At 42.7% G+C, this 18830-nt stretch overlaps 1 protein-coding gene across 1 annotated transcript; it reads right to left on the bottom strand.

The window, feature by feature from the left end:
* Positions 1 to 203: 203 nt before the first annotated feature.
* On the bottom strand, positions 204 to 12183 carry LOC139154715 (apoptosis-associated speck-like protein containing a CARD). Its single transcript, XM_070729630.1, has 3 exons — positions 11779 to 12183; positions 8579 to 8638; positions 204 to 6661 (listed from the first exon to the last, which is right to left on the bottom strand). Exons 1-3 carry the CDS (start codon positions 12053 to 12055, stop codon positions 6393 to 6395), a joined length of 606 nt encoding a protein of 201 aa, XP_070585731.1. The 5' UTR covers positions 12056 to 12183; the 3' UTR covers positions 204 to 6392.
* Positions 12184 to 18830: the final 6647 nt, after the last annotated feature.

The following is an 18830-nucleotide window of genomic DNA, read 5'->3' as shown; positions in this document are numbered from 1 at the left end:
TTACCTAGTCGCAAAAATGCAGCAGATGATGCATCTTGGAGATTGTCTTTCCTATCAGTTAATTATCTTTGTCTTGCTGGACTTTGGCTATAGTCACATCTTGATTATATTCCAACTTACGCCATCTTATCATTTACCCTTGAGCGTGTTTCAAAACTGAAAATCGAAACAGGCTAACAAAATAATTCCACAATGCCCACAAATTCCTTTGCTTGCAATCTTTTAATCTCATTCTGATTTTTGAAATTACAAAGTTGCAGACAATTTTTAAAAGATGCTTTATTCTGTGATGGTACAATTTTGCGTGTGAATTATGATTTGGGACAAGATTTGATAAAAGCCAAGGACAGGAATGTGAAGGATCAGCGATCAGGATCAAAGAAACTTTGGTCTTTACTCCAGTGAGACTCACAGCAATTTGATTGTGCTTTCCTATACATTGGCTGGGTGTGACAAGCTGGATTGCTTTTTTTCATTCCTCCCCGACACATAAGGAATGGTAACTTTAGGAATTGGTATTTCAGTTTGCTGTTTTCCCTCCCCCTCCCCTAATATTCTTTCCTTCCTCCTCTTTTGGAATTGCACTGGGATTGCCTTGATTTTAAAAATACTGGACATTTTGTACATGGAATGGAATATAATAGAGAAGAGAGGAAAGGAAAGGTGAGAGAAGAAGAGAGAAGAGAAGAAGGGAAAGGGGTGGAGAAGAGAGGAGAAAAGACGGGAAGAGAGAAGAGGAAAAGAGAAGGGGAGGGTGGGAAGGAAAGAGGAGAGGGGAGAGGAGGGGAGAGAACAGGAGAAAGAGGGGAGGGGAAGGAAGAGAAGAAGGGAGGAAAGAAGAGAAGGGGAGAAGGGAGAGAAGAGGGGAGAAAGAAGAGAAGAAGAGAAGGGGAGAAGGGGAGAGGAGAAGGGAGGGGAGAGGGGAGAAGAGAGGAGAGAAAATTCTTTATTGGCCAAGTATGATTGAACACACAAAGAATTTGTCTCCAGTGCATAAGCTCTGAATCAGACAACAAAGTGATAGTTCATAGATCATAAATCATATTTATGTATGATACTCATACCATATCGGGAATAAAATGGATTATTGTTTGTAAGCTGCCCAGAGTTGCTCTGAGTGAGTCGGTGGCTATATCTAAACTACAGTGAAGCCATGTATAAGTCTAAGTTCTATTGCTATTGTTACACAAATTTTCTAAATAATAAGTAATGAACTACCTTGGGGCTACCAGTAAGAGGAACTTTTAGATAATCATTTCATAAGGTTTTGTTAGAATACAGTAATCCCTTGCTACTTCACGGTTCATCTTTCGCGGATTCGCTATTTCATGGGTTTTCAAAGGGGGCTTAAATCCATTAAATCCATTAAAATTCTTCTACAGTACTACTGTATTAAAGAAAGTGGTAGGATATCACATGTAGTTCCAGCTGAGAAACATTATAGAATGACTGTTTAATAAAAAGGGTGGATTTTAAAAGTCCAAATCCTTGTTAAATACATAAAAAAATATCTTTCCTCTACTCCACGGAAATTCGTTTTTCACGGGTGGTCTTGGAACGCATCTTTCGTGAAAAAGGAGGGATCACTGTAGATCAAAAAATCAAGTCCACATCAAGGCTAAAACTATTTTGAGATACTACAGTAACAAAATTGTATACTGTACCTCCTCCTCCTTAGACAAAGATGCTTTTTTCCAAAAGACCAGTTGCTTTTAAAAAGGTTTTTTTTTTTGGAGAGGTGGAAGCACCTTTGGGACAACCCTGACCTGGATGTTTGAGAATCTCCATAGACTCCTTCTTAAAGAATTTAGTGAATTAAGAAGGCATTTGTTTGAGATACTTCTGAAATGTTATCTGGATGCTCTGGACTTAAAAACATGTTAGCTACTTTGGACTAGGCCAGTGATGGCAAACCTTTTTTTCCTTGGGTGCCGAAAGAGCATGGGCATGAGCTATCGTGCCCACATCTATAATTCAATGCTTGGGGAGGGCAAAAACAGCTTCCCTCTCCCTCCAGAGGTCCTCTGGAGGTCGGAATTTCCCAACTTCTGGTGGGCCCAGTAGGCTCGTGTTTCACCCTTCCCAGGCTCCAAATGCTTCCTTGGAGTCGGGAGGGTAAAAATGCCTCCCCCATCCCCCAGGATGGCTCTCTGAAAGCCAAAAACGTTCTCCCAGAGTCTCTGTGCAAGCCCAAAAAATCAGCTGGCTGTCACACACATGCACATTGAGGCTCAGCTAGAGCAACAGCTCGCATTCCAGCAGATATGGCTCCATGTGCCACTTGTGGCACCCGTGCCATAGGTTCACCATCACTGGACTAGGCAATAGAGTCTGCATATCTCTATCAAAACCATCTTGTTTGCTCTTTACAGCAGTGTATCTCAATCTCGGCCATGATGTGTGGACTTCAGCTGCCTAGTAGGCAGGGAGTTGAAGTCCACATAAATTTGTTAAGATTGTGAAACACTGTTCTACAGCTTCTCTATCTCTGGCTTACGCTGGAAGCTAGAACTAATTATTTGAAAGAAGACATACCCAAGGAAACTAGGAATTCTTGGGTTAAAATACAAACATGATTAGAGGGGATGCTACGCGAGCGTATAGAATTAATTATTGGGTATTTTACAAGAGAAATATGGTCAAGAAGGTACATATTTGATTATACACATAATAATAGCAGCAAGCCTACTATTTGCAAAAAACTGGAAAACAGATGGAGAGAGAACAGATGGAGAGAGAATAAAAAAATATTTAGAATGTGCAGAAATGAATAGATTAACACTACAAATAAAAGATAAGTACAAATAAAAGATAAGTAGGAATCGGTGTATTTCAAGACATGAGTACAATTTTATGTATTATGATTAGAAAAGGTATATGAATAAAAGAATAGAGATTAATAAACTGGATAGAATGAAGAGCAAATGATAGAAAAGACAAAAAGAGAATAGAAAGAGATGACACACTGGTGAATGAAAATGGAGGGGAAATAAAAGTGTTATTAGACAAATATTTTTTTTATATATATATTGGGACTGTCTTATGAATTTATTAATTTTAAATTGTAATTAGATTGGTGGGCATTGGATTTGTTATTATGTACTGTTTTTTATTATTGTTGTGAGCCGCCCCGAGTTTGCGGAGAGGGGCGGCATATAAATCCAATAAATCTAATCTAATCTATACATTAATGATGAAATATGTGTAACTATTAAAATAGAAAAAGAATTGGAGACGTATGTAAATAGAGACTTAGCGTTGCTCGAATACCTCCTAAAACTGTACTGAATCGAAAATATGTAAACACAACAATGAAAGGAGGGAATGGAGAACGTAGAAGAATAAGAAGGAAGAGGAAAGGAGAGAAGGGAGGAAAGGAGAGAGTGGGAAAAGAAGAAAGGGAAAAAGAGAGGAAGAAAGGGAGGGGAAATAAGAGTAGGAGAGAGGGTTGCAAGAGAGGAAGAGCGGAGGAGTGGGGAAGAGAAGGGAAAGGAGAGGAGGAGAGGAGGAAAGAAGAAAATGGAAAAGGAGAGAAGAGTAGAGAGAAGGGGAAAGAGGGGAGAGAAAGAGGGGAAGGGTTGTTGCGAAATAAAGAGAGGATATCGAATGGTAAAAGAGCAACAATGATCATATGTTTTAATTTTAGGAAAGATAAGATAAATGATCATTAATGGCGAAAAGTTTGAATATTTATGTAATTGTATGAGAAGGAAAGAAAGAAAGACAGAAAGAAAGAAAGACAGAAAGAAAGACAGATAGACAGAAAGAAAGACAGACAGAAAGAAAGAAAGAAAGACAGACAGACAGACAGACAGACCTGATTATATTTGGAATATAAGTTGCTCCAAGATTTCAAAGAGGAAAACAAGAAAATAGTAGTTTTTGCCCTCCCAAGTCCTCTGCACATCCCATTTTTGTGAAAAAAGGGTAGGGTTTCGGGCCCCCAAAAATGGCTGTATTCAATGTATAAGAGGCACTGAGATTTCCACCCTCGTTTAGGGAGGACTAAAGTGTATCTTATACTCCGAAAAGTACAGTAGGTAGTTTGGTGGTCCCACACGTGCGTTCCCATTACACCAGCAAACATGACAAGTGACCAGGGATAGGGGAGGAATTACAGTCCATAACATCTAGGAAAACACTTGTTGTTGTATAAATGTTTAAATCTATTTGGACAAAAAAGCAGTTTCATTGGAATGCAATAAAAAAAAACGATGAGTGTGCAAGAGGAATGTGAATGTGAAGAAGGGATCGATCTATGTTCCACAGTACCAGAAGGCAAAACAAGAAACAAGGGATGGAAATTAATCAAGAATAGAAGCAACCTAGAACTAAGGAGAAGTTTCCTAGCAGTGGGAACAATTAACCTGTGGAATGGCTTTCCTTCAGAAGTTGTAGGTGTTTCATCACTGGAGGATTTTTAGAAGAGACTGGGCAGCCTACGTATCTCGAATGTCATAAGGTCCGTTGCTTGAGCACGGGGTTGGACTAAAAGACCTCCAAGGTCCTTCGCAACTCTGTTATTTCATAAGGAAAATGTAACCCAGAAAGAAATGGTGAAATCTCACTTAACAACTATAGTGATTTACTTAATTGTGCCAAAAAGGTCATAAAATGGGGGCAAAACCTGCTTAACAACTGCCTTGCCTAGCAGCAGAAATTTTGGGCTCAGTTGTGGTTGTAAGTCAAGGACTACCTTATACCAGGGGTAGGCAATGTTGCCTCTTCTATGACTTATGGACTTCAACTCCCAGAATTCCTGAGCAAATCGTGCTAGTTCAGGAATTCTGGGAGTTGAAGTCCACATGTCATAGAAGAGCCAACTTTGCCTATCGCTGACTTATACAAAGGATGGCAAACCTTTTTTTCCCTTGGGTGACGAAAGTGCTTGCACGCGCACATAACTACCCACACACATAATGCAATGCCTCTCCTGCATGTCCCGCCCCCTGCACATGATTGTGCGACTCACCGGGCATGCATGCCTCACATCTCAAAACAGCAGTGAGAGAGGGGAAAAGCCTCCCATCCCCAAATGGAGCTGGGAAGTGGAAAAACGGAGTTGGGAGGGGTGGAAAGCCTCTTTTCCCAAATGGATCTGTGAAATAGAAAAAGCCTTTTTCCCCAATGGAACTAAGAGGGAGAAAAAGCCTCTTTCCCCAAACAGAGCTGGGAAGTGGACAAAGCCCCTTTCCCCAAATGGAAAGATATAATAGAGAAAATAATAGCATGCACAGAGATGGATAAACTAACATTGGAAATAAAAAATAAGGAAGAGTCGGAACATTATGAATGTTGGGGCAAACGGAGTTGGGGGGGAGAAGCCTCTTTCCCCAAACAGAGCTGGGAAGTAGAAAAAGCCCCTTTCCCCAAATGGAATTAAGAGGAATAAAAAGCCTCTTTCCCCAAACAAAGTTGGGAGGTGGGGGGAAGCCTCCCAACTCCAAATGGAGCTGGGAAATGAAAAAAGCCTATTGCCCAAACGGAGTTGGGGAGGGGGGGGGAGTCTCTTTCCTCAAACAGAACTGGGACGGGAAAAAGCTTTGCATGGCCAAACAGTGCTGGGTATGTGTGAGTGTGAATCTCCAGACATCTGGGAAGGCATGGTCTGCATAAAGTGAGGAGAAAGCATAAGCTTGTCTGACCCGAAAATCAGCTGGCTGGCAGGAGGCACTCGCACATCCGCAGTGGTCAATGGCTCGCGTGCCTGCAAAGAGGGCTCACTTGTAGCAGGAATGCCATAGGTTCACCATCACGGACCTATACTATGTCAACTTGAGAAAATGGAACAATTCAGTAACCGGGACAACTGTAAATACAGCTACTCAGTTTAAATATACTACAGGTAGTCCTTGACTTAAAAGGTTCGTCTAGTGACTGTTCAAAGTTACAACGGCACTGAAAAAAGTGACTTATGACAGTTTTTCACACTTACGACTACTGCAGCATCCCCATGGTCAAGTGATTTACATTTGGATGCTTGGCAACGGATTCACATTTATGACAGATGTATTGTCCCAGGGCCATCTGATCCGGACAAGCAAAGTCAACGGGGAAAGCTAGATTTTCTTAACAACTGGGGTTACTAACTTAAGGGCTGTAGCGATTCACAGCCCCGTGACAAGAAAGTTTTTAAAATGGGGGCCAATTTCTTGCAATTTTGGGCTCAATTGTGACGTTGTGTCCGCAAGACTATCCTGTTTCCCCCAAAATAAGACACCCCCTGATAATAAGCCCAAATGGCCTTTTGAGTGAATTTCAAAAGGTAGTGTCTTATTTTTCAGGGAATGAAAATAGTCTATACCTGTATGCACCTGAATCTGCAGAATTCCTATGATATAAGTGTAGTTTGGATATTTTATGCCCTGAGATGGTATTTCACTTCTATGGCCTCACTGCCTTTCAAGGTCTTCAATCAGAAACTTCCTTTTTTCCTTCAGAACTTTGAGGAACTTGTCCTTGCAATCCCTATTCCAGCCTGGCACCAGTTTAAAGAGCTCCCTCATTTTCTCCTGAGATGTTCCCTCTTTCATGATCTTTTGATATTGCTCATCGGTCAGGATAACTCCATATAGCGGGTCCAGAATTTCTTCCACTGTGGTTGTCCTCTGAATCAGGGCGTCACGATGGCGTTCAATAAAATGCATTCCTGGGGCCTGAACTGCGAAAACATAAAAGGAAAAAGAAATAGCAATATATTGATACTCAAGACTTACATTAGTTCAGCTTCAGCCCTCTCTTCACTGGAGCTTTGGAGGCTGAGATTTTGTGATAGGAGGCTCTTCAAGGCAGGGCTGGGCAACTACAACAGCTTTACGACCTGTGGATTCCCAGAATTTCTGAGCCGTGCTGGGAATTCTGGGAATTGAAATCCTCAGGTAATAGAGTAGCCAGGTCGTAGAGTGGTCAGCTGCCTACCCCTGCTTTAAGGTTCTAAATAAATATACAGTGTTCCCTCGATTTTCGCGGGTTCAAACTTCGCGAAAAGTCTATACCATGGTTTTTCAAAAATATTAATTAAAAAATACTTTGCGGTTTCCCCCCCCTCTACCACGGTTTTTCCCGCCTGATGACGTCATATGTCACTGCCAAACATTCATCCGCCTTTAATAAAAATATTTTAAAATAAACTTTAATAAATAAACATGGTAAGTAATAATCTAAGTGGTTGCTAAGGGAATGGGAAATCACAATTTAGGGGTTTAAAGTGTTAAGGGAAGGCTTCTGATACTGTTTATAGCCAAAAATAGTGTATTTACTTCCGCATCTCTACTTCGCGAAAATTCGACTTTCGCGGGCGGCCTCAGAACGCATCCCCCGCGAAAATCAAGGGAACACTGTATATTTTTAACTGAAATCAAGGTTCTCTCTGTCACTTTATCCTGGAGTAAAATCCACATCCATTGTATGAGATAATTTTAAGAATGCTGTGAAATTCTGCTCTACCTCTCTATAACGTTCTGATGTTTTCCTTTTTTCACAGTTCAAGTTTGACAATCAGGAGAATATTTGTTAAAAAACAAATGCAGGCTGCATTAGGAGCCAACTTTCATCTCAGTCTCTAAGGAAAATTATACAAAAATTGCATAAACTACCAGCTTACAACCATTTCATTTTTCAAATAAAAATATGTTTCCTTAATTATGGGGTCCTATGAATACTGTGTTGGGGAACAACTAATATTTTGGTTGCAGTAGATTCCATGTTGTCAAGCCAGGATTGTATCAATCTATACAAACAACTTCAAAAAAATTAAGTCCGAGATATGAAGCGAAAGCTAACAGGTGAAACGAGTCTTTATAAAATAATATGAGCATCACAATCCTTTGTATGATCCTATTGATCTCTTAATTCGGGATAGAGTTGGATTGACTGAATGCAACCAAGCATTTACTGGCTCCTATTACCATTTATGGTGGCAGTGTGAAAAAAGTTAACAACTACTGGGGAAAAATTAAAAACTGGTTAGAAGAAATCTTAGGAAAAAAAATAGAAAAAAGTCAGATATATTTGATTTTGCATATAACAACCACGGCAAGAATAAAATGTGCACAATATTGAAAAAAATGAAAATGTACTGAAAGAGGAAGAATAATAGCATGCACAGAGATGGATAAACTAACATTGGAAATAAAAAATAAGGAAGAGTCGGAACATTATGAATGTTGGGGCAAGTTCTACTGCTGGCTAGAGAAATGGAGAAAGTAACAAATGTACATTTAGTAATAATAATAGTAGTTGGAGTGAAAAAGTTTTTTAAAAAGGAGATATTTCTTGGTGATAAAAGGGTTAAGGGAAAATAGATATAGGATTAGATACATAAATAAGATCAATGTATATGACTTGTTTTTAAATGTCTTTTGTTTTGTGTTATGTATATATGTGTATAAATAGAAATTATTTTATATTAAAAAAAATCTTCACATGTATTGGAATTTAAGAGAGAAATCAAATTGTTGTGAAACTGAAAATTTCACTTAAATTTGTTCTAAGGTAAACATGTGTTCCAAGTGAGAGGATACAACAAGCAAACAGACAGGCAGGCTAATTCTTACCTACTGATGGAATAGGGACTCACCGGGTTGCCTTGAGGGGACGCTCATCTGGGCCAAAGGTTCCCCAGCAGAATTGCAGGCACCTGGAAAAAAGGAAAAGAAAGAACAATAATAATTGGACAATGCACAGACTTTTGTCTGGTATTCTCTAACAGATTGTGTGCACATAGATCGGAGAAGATGGAAAAACGGTAGCAAGTGAACCACTCAAGGAAGATGGACCTGTCCTGTAGAATCAGCTTGATAGACCTGGTGGGTTTCAGTTTGGGATTATACAGGGTATGTCTGAGCCCTAGATCTCCCACCTAGAATGAAGCTGTGCAACTTTACACGGCATTGCATCTATGCAGACTCTCTTTAAGCCAGTGATGTTCAACCTTTTTTGAGCCGCGGCACATTTTTTACATTTACAAAACCATGGGGCCCATTGAGGGGGTGGGGGCGGCTAAAAAAAGTTTGGACAAAAAAATTATCTCTCTCTCTCTTCCTCCCTTTCACTCTCCCTCCCTCTTTCTCTCCCTTCCTCTTTTTTCTCTCTCTCTCCATCCCACTTTCTTTCTCTCTTCCTTCCTTCCTCTTTTTTGCTCTCTTTCTCTCTCCCACCTTCCCTCCCTCTTTCTCTCTCTCTCTCTCTTTCTTTCTCTCTCTCTCTTCTTCCCTTTCTCTTCCTCCCTCTTTCTCTCCCTCTTTTTTCTCTCTCTCTCCATCCCACTTTCTTTCTCTCTTCCTTCCTTCCTCTTTTTTGCTCTTTCTCTCTCCCACCTTCCCTCCCTCTTTCTCTCTCTCTCTTTCTTTCTCTCTCTCTCTTCCTCCCTTTTTCTCCCTCCCTCTTTCTCTCCCTTCCTCTTTTTTCTCTCTCTCTCCATCCCACTTTCTTTCTCTCTTCCTTTTTTTGCTCTCTTTCTCTCTCCCACCTTCCCTCCCTCTTTCTCTCTCTCTCTCTTGCTCTCTCTCTTGCTTTCTTTCTCTCTCTTGTTCTCTTTCTCTCTCTCTCTTGCTTTCTTTCTCTCTCTCTCTCTCTCATTCTCTTTCTTTTTCTCTCTCTCTCTTTCTCTCTCTCTCTTTCTTTCTCTCTCTTGTTCTTTCTCTCCCTCTTGCTTGCTTTCTCTCTCTTCTTTCTTTCTTTCTTTCTCTCTCTTTCTCTCTCTCTCTCTCTTGCTTTCTTTCTCTCTCTCTTGTTTTCTTTCTCTCTCTGAGCTTCGCGGCACACCTGACCATGTCTCACGGCACACTAGTGTGCCGCGGCACACTGGTTGAAAAACACTGCTTTAAGCAATGACTCTGCAGAGGATGAAGCCTAGAATGCTGCTGGAGGAAAACAAGGAGTGAAACTGACTAGAAACATACCAGCGTCCTAATTATTGTGGGGATAGGAGCAGCAAAACTTGCTTCATTCCTCTGCCCTTGTTTCCTCTGAGGGTTGGCCAAGGGCTCCGTTCAGGGCAATCAGATTCCGATGTCTCCAGGGTGCATGGAGACAAAAGTGACAGCTCTATCTGGATAAGAATGAAGTTGCTATGATAAATTATGTCCTGGTAATTTATATCAGGGTCTGCCGCTGAAGATAACTTGCAATGTCAGTTAGAACAATTTCTGGGTTAAAAACTGACTCTGAAGTGTGATGAAACTGGGGTGCATCACAGTACCCTGTCTACCTTCACTCCTTTTTCATTTGTTTTCAGACACAATTTAATGTGTGCTGTCAAAGTATAAAACCCTTTGAGACTTGGGATTCCTGTATGTGAAGAAAATCCATCTTTATTTCTGTTCTTACCTCTGTCCTAAGCAAATAACAATAGAAGATTTATTGCTTTATCCTTTGACCATTTTGATCAAAATACTGCAGGCTTAACAATCATCAAAGCTCTGGGCACCCCATCCTGCCAAGCAACACCCAAAGTGTTCTTTGTTGCTTTTGCAGAGTCAGAAAAAAGACATTTTTCTTGCAGGCTTCCTTAATACAGGAATAAGATAGTGATGCTCTGATATGTCTAACTTTTTAGGGCTGCTTTTATTTGCCTTTACTGGATTACTCTTTATTGCATTATATTTGTTATAAATGGCGTTTTAATGTCTCGTATCTTTTATAAAAGGTATCAAACTTTAGCTTAATGCTCTCGTTGTTTGGATTATGTTGCTGTGCAAATAATATATGGGTATCTATGTATATCTATTTATGTGTTTACATGTGTGTGTGTAAAATGCATATTGTATGTATGTATACAGTATGTGTGTGTGATTAAAAATATAAAATAATCAGAAGCATTTGACCAGGGGTCACCAACCTTTTGGACCTTGGGAACTAACAAATTCATAATTTTAAATTCCACATATCACTAATGTGATCTTTTTTTTAAAAAAAAAGATAAATAGTATTTAATGCAACATAAAAATTCAAATAATTTTTCTGCGGACCCCCAAAATGTTCTCGCTGACCACCAGTCCATGGACACTGGTTGGTGACCATTGCATGACACATGCTTAAATAAATAATTGTGCCTGCATAATTGGCATGCAATGAAAAACCGATATATATATATATATATATATATATATATATATATATATATATATATATATAGTATATATACTTGTTTTCATAGATTTTCACGGGTACAGGTAGGAAGGTCTTGGCGTATTTGGGTTTCTTCCCGTGTAAGTTTCAGAGATTTCGTTTCAACGAAGTCCCACTCGTCATCTTTAGGCTGGTGCTTTTGTCCTTGTGTCGCCCTAGCACAGGGATAAAAGCACCAGCCTGAAGATGTAGAGTGGGACTTCCTCGAAACTTTGCCAGAAATCTCTGAAACTTACACGGGAAGAAACCCAAATACGCCAAGACCTTCATATATATATATGAAAATTAAAATGAAAAAAGAAAAGGAAAAGGAAAGGAGGCTGTATTATATATATATATATATACACACATACATACATACATACATACATATAAATATATATAAATATAATATATAAATATAATATAAGTTGGCTATGAATATAAATATATATTCATAGCCAACTTTTGTAAAGAGAAATCAGAACCCCAGCAAAAGAATTTCTCTGTGGGAAGCTGAAAAGGTTTTTTTTTTTTGGGGGGGGGGGTCCCCTGATTGGGTCAGTGGCGGTTGCATCCAACTCCTCCCAATACTTTTTTAGGGCTCGGGGAGCTAAAGTCCGACCCATCCCAGGTTAGAGAAACCGCCGCTAATCTCGGGCGGGCTACCTTTCCCGGTGTCACTGAGGAGCTTCTCAGCTTGTGGCTTGCAGTTGCTGGCCGAGAGCACCTGGGCGGCCACTTCCACGGCGTAGTCCTGGCAGTAGTAACTGATCATGAGGTCAGTGAGGGTCAGATAGTCCGCCACGGTCAGGGGTCCTCGGGCGATGTTGCTGAAGCCTTTCTTGACCGGGAAATCCTGGAGGTTCGCCTTGAATTTGTTCAGCTCTTCGGGTTTCAGGTTCTCCAGGGCTTCTGCCAGGCAGCCGCGGGCGCTTTTGGCCATCGCGCTCCTTCAAATTCTTCTCTTTCGTCTTCCGCGAAAATGGAAGGGCGCAATTTCGCGGGGAAAAGCGAGACAAAGGCGCGGAGCGGAAAAGGCGCCCAAGTGGGAGGGCTCGGAGTTCAGTCTCCGTTACTTTCGCTTTTTGCCCCTCGGCTTCCCGTTCCGGGCTTGGTGGTTTTTTGTTTTTTGTAATGGTTGTCGGGAATCTGGAGATTTCCGGAGGATTTGGTAGCATATTAGAGAATAGAATATAATTTTAATTGGCCAGGTGTGATTGTACAGTTAAAGAATGTGTCTTTGGTGCATAAGCTCCCTCAGTGTACATACAAGAAAAAGATACATTTGTCAAGAATCCTGAGGTGCAACACTTAATGATGGGCATAGGGGTCAAATAAGCAATCAGGAAATGATATTAATAAAAATCTTAAGGATATAAGTAACAAAGTTTATAGTCATACAGTCCTAAGTGGGAAGAAATGGGTGATAGGAATGATGAGAAAACACTAGTAGTAATAGTCGGGCAGCCATAATGAATAGTTTGACAGTGCTGAGGGAATCATTTGTTTAGCGGAGTGATGGTGTTTGGGGGGAAAAGTGTTCTTGTCTCTAGTTGTCTTGGTGTGCAGCATTTTGAGGGTAGGAGTTGAAACAGTTTATATCCAGGATGTGCGGGATCCGTAAGGGATTCTTCTGACGTGCAGTTTTGCACAACACCTAAATTTGACAGGGACTGAGAGGTGCATGAAATTAATTGTCCTCCTTTAGAGAGGACAGGCCTTCTTTCTGTTGTTCCTCAAAAAGTGTCCTCCTACCTGTCGGCTGGCGGGGACCTAGGGGAAGAGCCTTCTCTGTGGGGGCCCCGGCCTTCTGAAATCAGCTCCCCCCAGAGATTCGTACTGACCCCACCCTCCTGGCCTCCCGAAAGTTTAAAAACATATTGTTGACGCCAGGCCTGGGGTTCCTTAGATCTTACCCCCTGACCAATGAATGCTTTAGTTTGATTGTTGAATGAATGATATTGATAAGTTTTTTAATTAATATTTTAAAGATTTTTTAAATGTATTAATTAGATTGTTATTATTGTTTCTTGTTTTTCTGTACATGCTGTGATCTGCCCCAAGTCCTCAGAGAAGGGCGGCATACAAATCCAATTAAACAAACAAACAAATAAATAATAAATAGGCAGGAAACCCTGCACTAATTCAGACAAATGGTTATCCAATCTCTTCTTAAAAACCTGGAGCATTTGCAGCTTCTGGAGGGAGGTCGTTCCACTCATTGTTCTGTCAGGGATTTTCTCCTTTGTTTTAGGTTGCTTCTCTCCTTGATTAGTTTCCACCCATTGTTTCTTGTCCTGACCTCGGGTGCTTTGGAGAACAGTTTGACTCCCTCTTCTTTGTGGTAAAATGGGGCAGACCTCACTTAACAAATTTCTCACTTAGCAACATAAATTCTAGGCTCAGTGATGGTTATAAGCTGATGACTACCTGGAATGCAAATTGGCTCTATCTATAAATAGCAATGACACTTAGACTTATATAACTCTCCATAGTGCTTTACAGCCTTTTCTGTAATTTACAGAGTTAGCCTATTGACCCCCAACAATCTGGGTCCTCATTTTACTGACCTCAGAAGGATGGAAGGTTGAGTCAGTCTTGAGCCTGGTGGGATTTGAACTTCTCTGTGGGCAGAGTCGGCCTGCAATGCTGCATTCTAACCATTACGTCACCACGACTCCTAATGCTAGCAAATACATTCAGTTTGTTTGTTTCAGTCCAGTTCAATACAGTTCATTTTATCTAGCACAATTGGAGGCAATAATCACACTGAGAGACAAAACTATAGTTTAACAGTTTATTCCTGGTGCACTTTTTCATTGCTTCTTCAAATGTGTGAGGCTACAAAAAACCCTGCAATTTGGTCTATCTATAAACGAGTCATTCTGTGTCAAGTGGACCAATGGTCCCCACCTTAACATCTCAGATTTTGATTAAATTTGGCACAGTTTTTTTTATGATATTAAACTATGCTGTGGAAATTTTTAGTTCAAAAGACTAAAAATTGGGAGTTCTAGGAGACCTCAAGTAAAGGGTTGCAAAGTGCCGAGTCAGCATTTTGGGCCAACTTCCAGAAGCTGTAAATGCGACAGTTTTAATAGTATCTTAGAGTTATTTGGAGAATCTGCACACCTTGTAAGGCTTTATAAACTGGCAAAACCCCATGTACCTAGTCCTATTACTTTTTACGTGGTTCAGGCTCAAACTTTGCAAAAAACCGCTCAAAAATGAATTTATAGCAATCTTTAGGCTGCTGTAGCTTCAAAATTACTTGGCCTTTCAGGTTGATTTTTGGCGTGTACTAAGCACACACCTGCAATGAGGACGTCCAATTTGCAGCACTTTCCTTCAAGTTGTTGAAAAAATATAAGAGTTTAAAGTTGGTATTTAACAGGGTTTTGCCAAATTTTGGCTATCTTTGATGCTCTGTTTGACCCTGTGGGACAGCTTCGATTCTCTTCAATTTAGCACCATTAGAAAGAGCAGATTCTGTTCTTTAAGAATACATTGGTGCCTCTACTTACGAACTTAATTCATTCCGTGACCAGGTTCTAAAATAGAAAAGTTTGTAAGTAGAAGCAATTTTTCCCATAGGAATCAATGTAAAAGCAAATAATGCGTGCAAACCCATTTGGAAAGAAATAAAAGCTTGGAATTTGGGAGGGAGGAGGAAGAAGAGGAGGAGGACAGTCGCTGCCCAGAGTGAAGGGAGTGTTTCTTTTCTTTGGGCCTTGGCAGAGGTTTCTCCAAGCGCCCAGAGAAAGGAAAGGAAAACGCTCCATTCACTCTGGGCTGCCAAAGCCCCCTTAAGTGCCACTGAAAGGCTTCTCTGGCAGCCCAGAAAAGCCCAAGCTGGCCGGGATTAAAGGGGGAATGGCAGGAACCTGGCTGGGCCTTTGTGCCCCTCTCAAATTTCCTGGGAAATTTTTCTGGGCTCAGGTTGAAAATGGTTCTTAAGAAGATGCAAAAAAAATCTTGAACACACGGTTCTTATCTAGAAAAGTTCTTTAAGTAGAGGTACCACTGTATCCTGTTTTACCTGTGGAACTTTGCCCAGACTTTTGGCCATGGTTTCATCAAAATGCCACATTACCATACCTGGTTCCATTAATGGTCCCATTTGTGTACTACTTTAGCATACAAGCAGCCTTTGACTTATGACCACTACTGAAAATCTCTATTTCTAAGCAAGGCAATTGTTGTTAGTTGAATCGCTGCTGCTGTTCAGTTAGTAACATGGCTGTTAAGTGAATGTGGCTTCCCAATTGATCTTGCTTGTCAGAAAGTTTGTTTGTTTATTTTTTTATTCATTCATTCATTTGCATTTATAGGCCCCCCCTCTCCAGTGGACTCAGTGCGGCGACCAAGATAAAAGAATACAAACTCTAAAAACCCTAATATTAAAAAAAAAATTCAACTAAAGTCATACCACAAGCATACCATCGGACAGAGCAGGATGTCAACGCTCAACGGCCCCAGGCCTGCTGGCAAAGGCATGTTTTTAAAGCCTTTCGAAAGGGAAGGAGAGTGGGGGCAGTGCGAATCTCCGGGAAGAGCTGATTCCAGAGGTCCGGAGCCACCACAGAGAAGGCCCTTCCCCTCAGCCCGGCTAGTTGACATTGTTTGGCTGACAGAACCTGGAGAAGTCCGCTGGAATACATGAGGCAGGAGATGGTTCCTTAAGTACTCTGGCCCCAAACCATGTAGGACTTTAACACTGCATGACCGCCAGGACTCTGCAACTGTCTTAAGTACATGCCAGTTGCTAAGATTCTGAATTTTGATCACGTGGCTACGGGAATGCTGCAAAGTGTGAAAAATAGTCATGAATAACTTTTTTCAGTGCCATTGCAAATCTTAAAGGGCCACTGAACAAATGGTTGTAAGTCGTACTACCTGTATTTACACTCAGAATGGGACACCTGGACTAGCACCACGCATAACTGAAACATTTGTGCTTAACCTCTTTAGCTTCTTTTGATAACTACCAAGGTAGCTGTTAGCTAACTGGGGAATCTAGCAACCCAGGAGAAACATACACAGAGGGATTGAAATTGGTAGTTCTCCCCAAAGCACACTCGGGACTGATAAAAGCTCTTAATGGTTTATAAATGTTGTGTTTGGGCCTGGGCCAGCTGTTGCCCCCACATATGTGAGAGATGGGTCACAAAGTGATTGCGAAAGCCTGGTTGACAACCAGGAAAACGTGGCAGACAGCCCAGAGGATGAGGCAGATGGTTCAGAGGAGTTGGCAGAGAGACCACAGGACCTGGCAGACAGCCCAGGGGATTTAGTAAACAGCCCGTCCGATAGCCTCTCATTGGATTCAGGTACTGAACAGCTAATAGACATGCGTAGCCAGAGAGCCATGCAACGCAAGGCTCAATTAAGGGACTATCACCGGTGATCATAGTAGCACCTGTGGCTGGGTGTGGTCCTCATAATGAGGGCTGGGTGTGGTTCCCATAATGAGGGCTACAGTTATAAAAGAGAACAGAGGCAAACTGTGGATGTTTATCTGTGTAGTTTGTGTGACTTTGTGGTTCCTGCTTTGAAGCCTCTGCTCCGTGCCTTTGGATTTCAACCCAGCATTTTCGGGCAAGTGGGAGTTGAAAACTCTGGGACTAGCTGTTGCTCTCGTGCCTCAAAGATTCAGAGAACTCCTGAACAGTTTCTGCTCCGTTCAGTTTGTCTTTGCTTTTTCCTGCACTTTGTATTTGGCTGACTGTTCGCCTCGAACTGTGTTAAGGACAGTTTTCTTTAACTTTTTCTGTTTGTTTAATACAAGTTTGCTGATTAGCAAAGCACGTGTGTGTTTGATCTTTTTTCCTGGACCATTAATTATCGCCTGAGCCCAGTCAGGCAGAACAATAAACAGGTTAGTAGCCTAGGTCAGTCTTGTGGCGAATGTTTTGGCACCAAGGGCTGAAACGGGACTGCTTGCACCCGTGCATGCTGAAAACCAGAAGAGAACCCACCGAGTGTGCATGTGCATGTTGGGAAGATGACCTTGGAATCCTCACATCAAATATCAAAAGGGCGTGTGCATAAGTGCACCAGCTGTCCGGCAAGAGGCACTCGCACATCCACAGTGGAACTGAGCTGGTCAACAGCTCGTGTGTCTGCAGAGGGCTCACTTGTGGCAGGAGTGCCATAGGTTCGTCATCATGGATCTATACAGTAATGGGCAGCCAAACTTTTTACTGCCACACTGTGGGTGTGGCTTGATGGTCATGTGACTGGCCAGCAGGAGTGGCTTGCTGGCCATGTGACCAGGTGGGAGTGGCTTGAACGATCATCATTGTTCAAGTGAACTATTAAGTCTTCAACTTATAACCTCATCAATGTCGCTTTCTTGAGTGACAATTTACTTCGCGTTTCCTGCACTCTACCTCCTGGGTCACCCCCTGCCTCAGGCTGGGTAGCTAGGCGAATGGGTGCCCATCAGCTGTTGAGAAAAGAGTGGGGAGGAAATGGGCTCCCTGCAACTCCTGCCGGTGCTGGTCTCCCTGCTGCTTTCTGAGGAGGAGGAGGAGGATGGGAGGGGGGGATAGTCAGCTGGAGCTGGGCACACAGCTTCATTTCCGCTGGTGGAGCTGCGTTCCACCCCGTCCTGTCTGCTGCCCACCCATGGACCTATAATATGTCAACTTGAGAAAATGGAACAATTCAGTAACCAGGATAACTATAAATACAGCTACTCAGTTTAAATATACAGTGATCCCCCGGTTATTGCATCCCCGACCATTGCGAACAGGGTAATTTGCGATTTTTGAACCCGGAAGTCAAAACACCATCTGCGCATGCGTGCCCTTTTTTTCTATGGGCACGCATGCGTAGATGGTGCCCGGCAGATCAGCTGCTGGGCGGCTTCCCTGGGTCTTCCCCTTCTTGCTGGCGGGAGGGCGAGCGGCGGGCATCAGCAAGGAGTTTCCCCACCGCCCACGCAAACTCCTCGCTGCCGCCCGCCCTTCGCCCGCCCACGCCGTTCATTCTCGCCGCTTCCCACCTGAGTCCTGAAGCGAATTCGCTTCAGGACTCAGGTGGAAAGCGGCGAGAGCGAGCGCTAGCGAACGGCTTGTCCGCCGCCCGCTCGCGCGTCCCGCGCCCACGCCGTTCATTCTCGCCGCTTCCCACCTGAGTCCTGAAGCGAATTCGCTTCAGGACTCAGGTGGAAAGCGGCGAGAGCGAGCGCTAGCAAACAGCTTGTCCGCCGCCCGCTGGCGCGTCCCGCGCCCACGCCGTTCATTCTCGCCGCTTTCCACCTGAGTCCTGAAGCGAATTCGCTTCAGGACTCAGCTGGGAAGCGCGAACGAGCGGCGCCAGCGAACGGCTTGTCCGCCGCCTGCCTGCCCGCTAGCGAGGAGCCGAAGATTGGGGGCGGCGCGGCTGTTTTGAAACGTCGCCGGCGGCATGGGGGGCTTCCTAGCAGCCCCCCAAACCCGGGTTGGGGGTCCGGGGGGTGCTGGCAAGCCCCCCATGCCGGCGGCGACGTTTTAAAACAGCCGCGCCGCCCCCAATCTTCGGCTCCTCGCTAGCGCTGCGGAAGTAAAAACACCATCTGCACATGCGCAGATGGTGTTTTTACTTCCGCAGCGCTACTTCGCGAAAACCCGCTCGTTGCGGGGGGTCCTGGAACGGAACCCTCGCAACGAGCGGGGGATCACTGTACTACAGGTAGTCCTTGACTTACAGGGTGCGTTCCAAAAGTAATGCAA

Source organism: Erythrolamprus reginae, chromosome Z (assembly GCF_031021105.1).
Source record: "Erythrolamprus reginae isolate rEryReg1 chromosome Z, rEryReg1.hap1, whole genome shotgun sequence".
In the NCBI taxonomy this organism is placed as follows: domain Eukaryota; kingdom Metazoa; phylum Chordata; class Lepidosauria; order Squamata; family Dipsadidae; genus Erythrolamprus; species Erythrolamprus reginae.
The sequence above is the reverse complement of the archived record's forward strand: the minus strand, read 5'-3'. Positions and strand labels throughout refer to the sequence as shown.